General features: G+C 38.1%; 2 protein-coding genes across 2 annotated transcripts; one reads left to right on the top strand and one right to left on the bottom strand.

The window, feature by feature from the left end:
- The first annotated feature begins 471 nt into the window (after positions 1-471).
- On the top strand, positions 472-3,797 carry LOC108378793 (uncharacterized). The gene is made up of 2 exons (XM_017635097.1): positions 472-1,005; positions 3,608-3,797. Exons 1-2 carry the CDS (start codon positions 522-524, stop codon positions 3,712-3,714), a joined length of 591 nt encoding a protein of 196 aa, XP_017490586.1. The 5' UTR covers positions 472-521; the 3' UTR covers positions 3,715-3,797.
- Positions 3,798-5,492: 1,695 nt separating this feature from the next.
- On the bottom strand, positions 5,493-6,945 carry LOC108378792 (uncharacterized). Its single transcript, XM_017635096.1, has 3 exons — positions 5,970-6,945; positions 5,730-5,902; positions 5,493-5,657 (listed from the first exon to the last, which is right to left on the bottom strand). Exons 1-3 carry the CDS (start codon positions 6,887-6,889, stop codon positions 5,611-5,613), a joined length of 1,140 nt encoding a protein of 379 aa, XP_017490585.1. The 5' UTR covers positions 6,890-6,945; the 3' UTR covers positions 5,493-5,610.
- Positions 6,946-11,840: the final 4,895 nt, after the last annotated feature.

Raw genomic sequence — 11,840 nt, 5'->3', positions numbered from 1 at the left:
GTATGTTTCAACGTTGTTTATGTACATAAATGTAAGAGCGCTTTCAAAGCATTCTCACCAGATGCCGGTTGTGATTACGCGCGCCGCCAAAGAGTCAGCAGGACCAGCAGATCGGTCGGCCTACTCGCTGAGAAGCTTGGCGCGCGCGAGCGCGCGCTGATGAAGCGTCTCAAATTTTTGACAACTTTATTTAGATGTGCGCAGATGTGTACATTTATACTGGCATATATCTACATATCTACATACATATGTATGTATGTATGTATGTATGTATGTACGCCTGCCTGTCAGCAGCTAAGTACTATAAAAGCGTGCGCATAGCCAGTATTTACATTAAACTGCTTCTGAGTAACAAAACAGACGCACATACTCCCACCGCGCGCACCAATAAACACAATCACACACACACACACGCTCGCACGAATTGCAACTTACCGCTAAAAGGTGTGAAAAGCTTTTGTGTTTTTTTTTTCTCTGAAAAGGATTAATTTGTCAAGCGTACGCAACAAAACCAAAAAAAAATGTGTCGCACAATATTTGCATTTATCACTTTCTGTTGCTTGGCTTTGACTTGCACGCAAGCGGCTGTTAATAGCAATTCACCGCGTCCAAACAATCAATACGCCGCCAGCTCACAGCAAAGCGATGCATCTGCTTCGGCATATTTTACAAATAACCAAAATCAATATTTGCATAATAATCATATTGGTAGTGGCACTTTACAGCAGCAGCAGCAACAACAACAACAACAACAGCGACCCCAACCGGAGCCAGTAACAGAAAAGAATGTTTTGGATCGTTTCGACCATCGCTTCCCGGACGGCAGCTACGAGTTCAGATACGAATTGGCTGATGGTACTGCACGCTATGAACGTGGCTACTTTCTTGTCTATGACAAAGTTAAAACGCTTGTTGTGGTTGGCTATTACTCCTACCGTCAGACCGATGGACGTTACATCACTGTCTTCTACAATGCCGATCAAAATGGTTACAGACAAAATCAATGTGAGTATAGTGAATATTTATTTAAATTAGAATTTTAATTTATTCAATTCAATATGAAGTAGCAAATGTGAATTTCAAATCTGTGGCCGACATATAAGCATTTTGTGTGCAAAACAGTCGGCGATTAGACGCAAAGCAACATACGAGAAAGTATTTAATTCAAGCTAGCTTATGAAGGTATGCGGACAGCTGTAATTTTATAAGAATTTTCTCTGGTATTTTCAATCTGTGTGGTTAGTATTTGAGTAGTAAATTTTGGTAATTCTTTTTTTGAAAGAGAAGCCCTAGTTCACAGCATTGGACATACATTAGTTGTGTTCGTTTGGAAAAGCCAGTAAGAATTAGCAAGCAACAAAATTCAGAGAATATAGTATCTTACTCTCGCAAAGAGAGAAACTTACAAAGTTGGGCGCGCTGAGGATTGCAAAATTCACGGCCAGCTGGCATACACGGTTGTATTTCGAACATAGTCAATTTTTGAAATTTTTTCAAGACAAAGACAAAACAGGTCCTATACGTAAATTTCTTCTTATTTTGACTTTCTTCAGCATACGCTTGAATTTCTTTGAAGTACCTAGTCACTTTCGGATTTCCTACTGTATCGCCAGTGGCGTCGACTGCGTTCCGATTACGAATACACCTTTTTCAGCCGAGTACATTACAAATCACTGTAATTAATTAAATTAATTAGCTAAACACATATTTACACACTTCTTTCATTAGTAAATCTCAATTAGTAAATGCAACCGTGTGCCACAAGACTGCTCCCAAATTCCTGCTGGCAAAAATTTTCCTAGCACGAATTTTCAACTTCCCCTCCAAATGAAATGTTAAAAATTGAGCTCTCTCCTTGCAAGTTTTACAAGTTTTCTGTCCAAACGAACGCGATTTGGTAACAATTTGTACAAGCTTGTGCAAGTTTTTTGGATAGCTAAAAGGATTATTGTCGGACAAATTAATAGGGTTGCGACACTGTAACAATTTTTGGCTATTTTTCTTTTACCTATTTAATGTCTATTATTTTTTTTATAAAATTGTAGCTTGCCATCTAACAAAACCCACGTACATAACTCCAAATTTCAAACTTTGTACGAAAATTAGGAAAATTCGACAATTTTTAGAAGCAAAAAATTGGTTTGCATTTTTATAGGCCTCTAAATTTTAATATAATAAAGTGGAAGCATGAAATTGATAAGAAATCTGGTGGATTTATAATGATTTTTTTGCTGACGGTATCACCATTTTCGATAATTTTTTCGTATGTAAATTTTTTCTAAAAATTCTGATGGAAATTTTGATGAAACTCTGTCGGATTTGTCCAATTTTTGTACAAAGTTTGAAATTTGGAACTACATGGTTTTTGTTAGATTGTGAGCTATACTTTTATAAAAAAGAACATTAAATAAACAAAAATAAAAATCGCCACAACTTGTTAAAATGCGTGATCCTTTTAATCTGTCCGACACTGTATTAAGAGCAGAGCCACAGCTCACGAAGACAGTTGGCCTGATATCAACATGGCTAGATCGTCGCCACAAGCCACCTGCTTGATTCCCTGATAATTTAGACTACCTGGAAGTCTGTTCAAGACCACAAGCCATACAAGCAGTGAAAGTACTCCTCCCGGTGAGGGGCTCTTCATTGCGAACTCAGATTTGCTTTAAAAACCTAATTTGAAGGCAATTTCTCTGTTTGTTAACAGAGATACCGCCGACCGCGCTAAAATCACAAGCGCCGTTTCGAGGCCTTTAGATCGTAGCCTTTAGTGTAATTTTTGAAATAGTTTTACTTCTTCATCCTTCACAACGGCTTTGTAAGCCTAAAAAGAATGCCTTGACCTTGCGGTTACAATTGTCCTTGTTTTATCCCTACCATAGCAAAGAGGAAACAGTCGGATACTTCAAGAATTTCATTAATAAAACTTATGAGCGCCCTTGGTGTATTATTGACGCCTGCAAAACAACCAAGTGTTTCCTGGAAAGGCCTGACAGAATGGTAGCAAAATTCCTTCTCAGAAGTAAAAGGTGAGATCTACGAGCTCCAGTACTTAGTACTGAGAACGGGACATTATCCATGGGGACCTCATATGGTCATCATAGACATCATCGACAATCTACTGTATACATTTTGTTTGGAAGTTTAGTGTATCGCTGTCCGGCCTTCGTCAGACTTAGTTGGTACATTTTTGGGCCGGAAGTATTGAGAACGGACGACCAACATTCTCTTCCCTCGACAAACTGCTAAGATTCATAAAGAAATCTGATAAGTTTGCAGAGGAGCAATGAATTGCCATCCCACCTATATATCCCTATACTAAAAATCCTCTCTCTATCCAACCAATCCGCCATGCAAATATAGGAAATAATCAGATAGATCAGAGTCCATCAATTCACTTTCTGTCATTCTCTGGAATATCTGAAAGTTATTAAACCGATTTCGATATTTTGTTATTTAAAATAAGTAATTCTATCGGAAATTATTGAAAATGTAGTTTTATCAGTAAACATATATGTATATGTATATTTACATACCAGTATAACAAAGAATCTCTTTTGGATAAAAGCACACGCTAACTTTTCTATTTATTTCATTCTAATTTCAGCAATTACCCCTCAAGTCTACCCCAACTTGCCGCGTTCGATTGAAGTGCCACAATTTAAGGAAAGTGTCGATTATGCCACAGAAAGGCCGAACAAAGGTCATGCCTAGATGAGTGACTTCCACTTGTAGAATCAGTATCTTTAATTCAAATGTGAATGTAAAAAGAAAACAGTATTTACTTGAAATAGACGAAATGAGATTAAATTTGCAAAATAAAAGTACTTAAAAACCATAATTGATTACAAACCTTATCAAGCAAAAGAAATGTTTAGATCATTTGACAGCTCTAAAATAGGCTATTTACATGCAAGTGATAAAATTTCGGGACGGGTTGGTCATGTTATACCGATGGACAGAAACGCTCCAACTCGGAGGGGTTGAACGCGGGTCGCGATGCTGGTAGCAGAGGAAGAGCAACCCCTTCTCTGCGATGGAAAGACCAGGCGGGGAAGGACTTAGGGAGTATTAACTGGGCATTGCTTGCTGGCGGCGCAAGAGACCCGTGCATGCTCGGCGGTCGAAGGCTATGGTAGCTTTGAATGCAATGGTTATCAACACCGAAGCGAAAACATTCTACTCTTTTTCTCTAAACCAAACTTGTAAGAAGATGACGGAAATTCGTACAAAAATATATAATTCTCTTACCCTATCGGAAAAATAATCCAACTCAGCTAAGGGGAGACCCAAGAAGTGCGCAACTTCCATAAGTACAAGGGCGTTAGCTGGGTTGGGTTTTAGAGGGCATAAGAAGAGTTTCCGTGAGTCATGTGGTAACTCTCCCCATATCGGGCTCTCGTTGGGCGCATATGTCGGGTCCAGAGGTTGTTTTATGAACATCTGAACTTCGTCCGTCACTTCGTATAGATATCTACTGACGTGCCTTGGCTAGAGACCTGCTGCAATTTCGGGTTCCCGAGTCTGTGATACTCTACTCGGAACTGCTTACTTAGCATGGTGTTGTGCTCCTTGACGGGGAGCATTTGGGCGTCGTCGTGTAGGTGGTATTCTGGTGACATCAAAAGGCATCCAGTCGCGGTCTGGAGTGCTGTGTTCTGGCATGTCTGTAACTTTTTCCACTACGTTCTGCTAGTCCCCGGCGCCCACTCGGGCGCTGCATAGTTTAGAACTGGCCGCCCAATTACCTTGTGTGTTACCAAAAACATGTATTTGTGTTTTCTCCAGGTGTTGCCGGCTAGCGACTTGTTGCGGCTCTATTGACATTTGCGGTTGTATGCGCCGAGAAGGTAGCTCCGACGGTTTCTGGTTATTCACCGTCTGAATTGGTTTGCCATCGACGTGAATACCCAGCTTCTGTCTAGTAGAGTGAAGTGACTGACGGAGTCAAATGCCTATGACAGATCAATCGCTATTAGGACTGTTTATAGGGGCAGTTTCGATTTAGGCCTCGAGTTATCTGAGTGTTTAAGGCGTTAAGTGCTGATGTTTTGCCTTGCGCTGGGGTCAGGTTTGGCGCGGGAATAGGTAGACCTCAATACTCTTCGATACCGGGAAAAGGAGGGTTATCGGTCGATTAAGACTCCCCTTGTTAGCCAGTTTCCCTGGTTTAAGTAGTGGGACCACTCTCCCCATTTTCCAGATGTGCGGAATGATGCGAGCTGCCATAGACAGATTGCGGACCTTGGTAAGGTAATCTAATCCCACAGGACCCACAACCCTTACCATTTATTCCGCTTGTGTAAGTTGGAAGTTTTAAGAGCTGGTTAACAAAGGAGTTGTGGTTCTGGAATCATCACAATTGGCGCTCCATTTTAGCCTTAGTATGTTGGCTTATAAGGTCAGAAACAAATTCGAAATTTATAAGAAGTCTGCTTGTCAAGCTAGGCTTAAAAGGCATTGGAGCACTTTATAGAAATAAAAAACTATAATCAATGTGTAGACGTAACTAGTTTTTATTTTACGAAGACATACTTTAATGAATTCAAATATATTTTTATAATACATAAAAACAAGTTCGATTTCGTTTAATACTGCACTCTTTCATGTTTATTCCTTTAGAACCCTGCATGGATTTTCATTAGAGCACGCTTGCACTGAAAATTGAATGAAATATGGAAATTTATAAAATATAAATGATCAAAGCAGATTAACAAAAGCATATGTACCTCCTATGATCCGGTAACCTCTCTCATCGGCAATGTAGTGAATCAAATTGTATTTGTTTCTCTGCGGATCCACCGGCACTGAGTAGTAACCAGATTGCACATAAATAGTTCTCTGGCCAATATGCTTTTTCGTTACCTTTTTGTAATCAGTCAGCCCGTTACTGAGACGTAGCCTTTATCAGCAGGAAAGATGTGATTACAGTTTCGAGGACTAAAGTCAAATAAAAACCCAACACTTACTTATATTTCGTGATCCCTCTATCGGAGATGATTTGATAATTCTCCAGCACTTGGACATCTGCGCCACTAGGCCTGGGTGTCGTAGGCGTCGTCGTCGTCGTCGTGGTAGGGCGCTGTGTAGTCAAAAGTGGAGGTAAAGGATAGTGAGGATAGAGCGGCAACCCTTCCAAGGGGTATTGTGGATTATATGGAGGTTTGGGATAAAATGGAGGATATTGAGGTGGTCGTGGGCGAGCTGTTGTGGGGCGAGTAGTTGTTGGGCGTGTCGCAGTTGGACGCAACGTTGTTGGGCGCGTCGTACTTGGCCGAAGTGTTGGCTTTGTCACTGGATATGGAAGAGGGTAATATGCTGGATAAGATGTGGGTTTTATCGCTAGTGGTGGTGGTGATGGCGGAGGATATATTCCCACGGGAGGCCAAACTTCATATTCTTCATGCGAGTCGCGTGAATCCAATTGGGGTAGAATAGTGACTTGATCCTCATAGAGTATAAAGTTGCCAGGAAAATGTTCCTTATTACCGGTATGCAGAGGATTGAGCGACATTGCAGCTGGTGATGAGTGAGGTTGTTGTTGTTGTAAATTCACTGCATTTACCACACCTGTGTGGCCTTGTATTGCTTGTTGATACTTATGTGAGTCCACAACTCCACCGATTTGCTGCTGATAAAGTGGGCTAACGCTGTGACCCGAATTAGGCCAAGTGGTCACCTGATTTCCGTTGGTTGGCAAGTAAATGATGTGCTGTACATTTGGCAACTCCGAGTGCGCCGCTATGTGGGCCGTTGTGGCGGCGTGAACACCCGCACTCAGCAACGTAGTCAGGATAATCAAATTTAGAAACATTTTTGCAGCGAAAACAAAGTACACTTTACTTTCTTTCTCGTTCGAATATTCGACCGCCACCTTTACACGACGCATGCGCTCTCGATAACTGTTGGCTGCTGAAAGTTCTTTGGCTACTTCTGTGTTGCAGTCTTTATACTCCACTCAGCAATCGAACTTCTTACCACTTCTTTATATACTCACACACTACAAATATATCTAACCATTCACATTGCAGTTAGCCAGCAGTCGCGCACATGTGTAAACATAAAAACAAATGTACAAATTTGGTTTACGATCCATGCATATTGCGAATTCTTGTAGTTTTAAGTAGATGCACGCGTATGTATGTATGTTTGTATTTGCAGTGCATTTCCTCCCCCGAATTCAACAAAAATTCAAATTAAATAAGATTATTTCCGTTAACCGGTTTTGGCGGCGTTCATACGAATTCGGGATGGCAGCAGCATGTCCTAAGCGACCCTTTTCACTGCACTTACAAACATACAGACAGAGAGAAATGCATTCACATTTGTTTGCATTTATTGGTTTCAATGTTTCTTTAATCTTTTGCGAAACTCTTCGACATCATAAAATTTACAGTTGAAGGCATTGTTGAATTTGGCAATTTCTTATTTGTTTGCTTATTTGATAAAATCGATTTCCAGTTAAAAATCAACTAATTTAAAAATGTCAAAATGAATTTAAGACCGTGGTAAGTATAAAGCGATAAGTTTGTATTTTAAGGAGGCTCGTAAACTGCTATTCAATGTTACGGTTACAGTTAGTCGATCGCAAAAGGGTTCACCTTGAGATCCGCACATACAGACGTTTATATGTACATATGTAAATATATGTATGTACATATTTAGCTATAAATATAAAATTAAGTATAAGTGAAAGCATTGAAGTCGCGTAATAACAATTAGTAAAAAATTTGCATACTTACATACATATATAATATTTTTTTAATCCTTAGAATCAGAATGTTTCCAAAAATGTAAATACCTATGTACATTAAGGTGATCCAAAAGTGCTTGTGGAGGGGAAATGTTAAGTCGGAATTTTAATGCTCTCACACCCTGCGATTGTTCTATATCGAAAAAAAGCCCCTTTTTTAGACCGAAATACAAAAAATGTTTAGATGTCGCTCAAAGCGCTCAACGTTTTCTATATATTTTATATGGAAAAAAGTTTCGTAGAAATGGTATAGAATTTCGTGAAAATCAGCATTTCTGAATCGGAAAAGTTTTTTCCTTCAGGAGCCTTGCAATAACAATGGCAAATTTTTTATTTAGCCATTTTTTAATACTAAGGCCCTATAAAAATAGTTTATATTAAAAAATTTTTAAATAAAAAATTGGTTATTATTATTGAAAGACTTCTGAAGAGAAACAAAGTTTAGTGATCGAAAAATATTGATTTTCAAGAATGTTTTACCATTTCTACAAAAAAAAATTTTTCCCCTATATACATAAAGTACCAGGTTGACCGAGCTTTGCCCGGACGTTCCCACGACAGTCGGGTCTACGTAACCGGAACGACCCAGATTTATATCTGGCCAAGGACTGTCACTCCAGCAACACTCCCCAAAATGTCTTTGGGGAATTTGTATGCTGCTACAACAACGACAACAAGCTTTGCATATAATTTTTAAAGTTTTCAAGATTTGGATAGCTTTATAAAATTTTTTTTTGGAAATAAACAAAAAAAATAGGATTTCCATATCTATTAAGTAAATTCCTTACTCTAAAATTTTGGTGGCAACCCTATTCCGTATACGCTGGAATGACTGGTGAAAATATTGAGCGTATGTGTACTATGTACGTATACATACATAAAAAAATGTTGATTGAGATTAACAAAATAAAAATTTGTGTTACAAGGAAGCGTGGCAACCCTGATGAAAAATATTTTCGGACCAAAGTTCTCAACAACACCTTTCATTTGATATCCATATTGCGATGTTTTAGATAAATTGTGTGTAATCCAAAATAAGTGGCAACCTTACACTATTATCCTAAGACATAACATTTTGTGTATAGGAAAAGCAATGTTTAATAACCTTCTCTTGGTACCCATGAATAGTAATATTTTACCTTTTTTTCTGAACAAAAAATTAAATAAATATGCGATTCAAAATAGATGGCAACCTTATTAAAAATATTTTTAAATTGGGGATCTTTAAAATACCTTCCATTTGATACCCGTATTATGAGTTTTTAATTAATTTGTAACTAATTTCGAATAGGTGGCAACCTTATGCGAGTCTTCTCGCAGATATTGCCTATTCAGATAACCTTAAAATCCAAAACATAATCTGTGTACAAAATTTCATTAAAATCGTTAGAGCCGTTTCCGTGAACCCTATCGATATATATGTATACAAGAATTGCTTTTTTAGTGTAATAAGATACATGCAAAACTTTGAGCGCTTTGAGCGACCTCTAAATATTTTTTGATTTCGAAATAAAAAGGAGTATAATTTCCCATCCCCGCTATTGTTTAACTGCTCGAAAGTAAACGGCTACCTCTCACCCTCCCCTAACGAAGCGACCCTCTTCTCCAGCTGGACAAAGGAGGCCAGGCTTGAAATTGGCACACGAATTTCGGGATTGAACACACGAAAATTCTAGGGGTTACCGCAATTATCAATAAAGTACACAGCAGCAATAGGGTCCTCAAGCCGCTCGCCAACAGCACCTGGGGCAAAGACAAAGAGAAGAGGTCTGAAGGTTCTAAATTATGTTCCGGCTGTTTGGTTTCTAGAGTCTAGTTGGACGCAGTGGACGAAGCTACAGACTTTCCAAAACACACTCAGGCCAGCGACTGCCTGCATAGTGAGAAGCTTCCAGTTAAGGAGCACAACAAAATACTGAGCAAGCCTTTTTTAGTAGGGTGTTGCGGACGGGAACAGCTAAACAGGTCCTTGCTTGGGGAGGAGCCTTCATACAGGCACAACAACAACGGCTTGCAGACAAGCTATCAATGGCATCATAGAGAGTTTCCAATTCCCCTTTGCAATCATGCGCCGTTTCAAACTGCAAGATCATCCTACAGATTAATGTGTTTGTCTTTCTAGGGGACGATGATTACAGCATTTCCCTGTGCTCGATATTCATCCTTCATAGGCTCCGGGTACGAAGTCTTTTATGCGCGCACTAAATGCAAACCGAGGGCCTGGGGACTGACTAAAAAAACAGCATACTGCCTTTCTTTGCATCTTTTTGCAGTCGTGAGTCCTTGATAAAAATTAAATTATTATAAAAGCATAATAATACTTTTGCATTTGTTTTATTTTTTGAGTTATGACGTTCTTTTAGCAAACGAACGATAAGCATATATCCTTTTGTTTTAACTTGCAAAACCTTAAATCTTGATGGAAAAAGCTCGGTTATGGTAATAAACTTATTTTATGATCTAATTAATTACCTGATGTTATCACACACTTAAATTAACAAATTAACACCAAGATAAGATATGCACATGTGCATACCATACATACATACATACATACATGCGTGATACTTCAATTCATGCATGAAAGTGGAAATATATGTAAGTATGCCTATTGTAAAATGTATCCATAAAAAGTATTACTTTTTTATGGTTACATCACAAAAGCATTTGTGAGCCATAAAAGAAAATCGGTTGAGTCAGGATTAATTCATGATGACAGATCAATCCAAATAAGGATAAGCTCTCGACTGCTATGGAAGCGCTCAACTCTCAAGGGTTGGCAGTGGACAGTATAGGGAGAAAGTGTAGTAATTCAAACAAACCAAAATGCATTCGATTGCATTATTGCGAGGTTGTGACTCTTAATTGAGCTCTGCGAAAACTAGTCAATGTATTGCGATAACGTACCAATTGTATGCAACAAGACTCGGGCCATAAAGCAATCTGAAATTATTAATCAGTGGGCCAGTGGAGAAAGTAATACGGGTAATACATTCATAGAACAAACATACATACGTGGAAGAGCTTTGGGCTTCCTTACGCAAATGGTAAAAATGGTAATAGTTGCGTTCCAGATGCTTCACGATATTCACGAAATACACGATTTGCAGGAACAGCTGTTTTCTCCATTAATAAACTTTATGGGAGGTGGTCACCTGGAACGACTTCCTGTAAAAACCTGCAAATCCTGAAGCATCTGGAACGCAACTAATGCATATTGTTTAGGTAAGCTGTTTACTAGTAAGTTATTTAAATTCTGCTACGAAATGTTACAAAATTTCGACTTACCTTACATTTCTAAATGAAGAGAAAGCTGAAGCATTATTCTTGAATGAAAAAAACATTGTTAAACGCAGCATCGTTAAACGCCGAACTTGTACTCTAAACGCTTTTCACACATAAATAATTAAAATTTAATTTAAGTTTTGATTCGTGCTTCCCCATTATGTATTTACATACATACATATATATATTTTAGCACACTTCCATATAGAAAAGAATCAAAATTTTTCACTTCCTATAACATTTCGGACCACTTCATCCCCTTTTGATTTTATAACACAGAATTATATTCACACAAAAGGATACAAATGAAAATTTATCTTCCTCGCTTTTATTATTAAAAGATGTATGCAATTTAGAACAAAAATTTACTCAACTTTACTTCATTACACGAACAACGCGCATTTTTTTTTTACTGCAGGACTAAAACACAAGTTATATTTGCACAAAAACAGTCATAGTACAATAAATTTTGACCTAGACGAATTTTTATTTTATATAACTTTATATTTTAATTAGAATTTAAAAATACAATTTATGAAACATGATTCTATAACGACTTCCTTGTTTTTCACCTGCGAAAACTGTCAACTTGTAAATTCCCAGTCAGCCAAAACACCAAAACAGGAAATGGGCTTGGGAGAAGGTCCATTGAATTTTATTACTTTCTTTCACAGCAAACAGTTTTTGCTTTAATATACATATATTTGTAACTTATATTCAAAGTAACTAAATTAAGCGCTTCTTATTATGATAATGTCTGTATTTTAATGATCTCTATTCAATAATTTGTAATTTTTAAGCC

This window comes from Rhagoletis zephyria, unplaced genomic scaffold (assembly GCF_001687245.7).
Source record: "Rhagoletis zephyria isolate East Lansing unplaced genomic scaffold, Rhagoletis_zephyria_1.1 Rzeph_scaffold_14959, whole genome shotgun sequence".
Taxonomy (NCBI): Eukaryota; Metazoa; Arthropoda; class Insecta; order Diptera; family Tephritidae; genus Rhagoletis; species Rhagoletis zephyria.
This window is presented reverse-complemented; position numbering and strand designations above follow the sequence as displayed.

Excerpts from the sequence above, each read along its gene's own strand:
- LOC108378793 (XM_017635097.1), top strand. The coding sequence starts at position 522 with ATGTGTCGCACAATATTTGCATTTATCACTTTCTGTTGCTTGGCTTTG. Across the intron at positions 1,006-3,607 it reads TGGTTACAGACAAAATCAAT|CAATTACCCCTCAAGTCTAC; the intron begins GTGAGTATAGTG and ends TTCTAATTTCAG.
- LOC108378792 (XM_017635096.1), bottom strand. The coding sequence starts at position 6,889 with ATGCGTCGTGTAAAGGTGGCGGTCGAATATTCGAACGAGAAAGAAAGT. Across the intron at positions 5,903-5,969 it reads AGAGGGATCACGAAATATAA|GCTACGTCTCAGTAACGGGC; the intron begins GTAAGTGTTGGG and ends CTGCTGATAAAG. Across the intron at positions 5,658-5,729 it reads AGGTTACCGGATCATAGGAG|TGCAAGCGTGCTCTAATGAA; the intron begins GTACATATGCTT and ends TTCAATTTTCAG.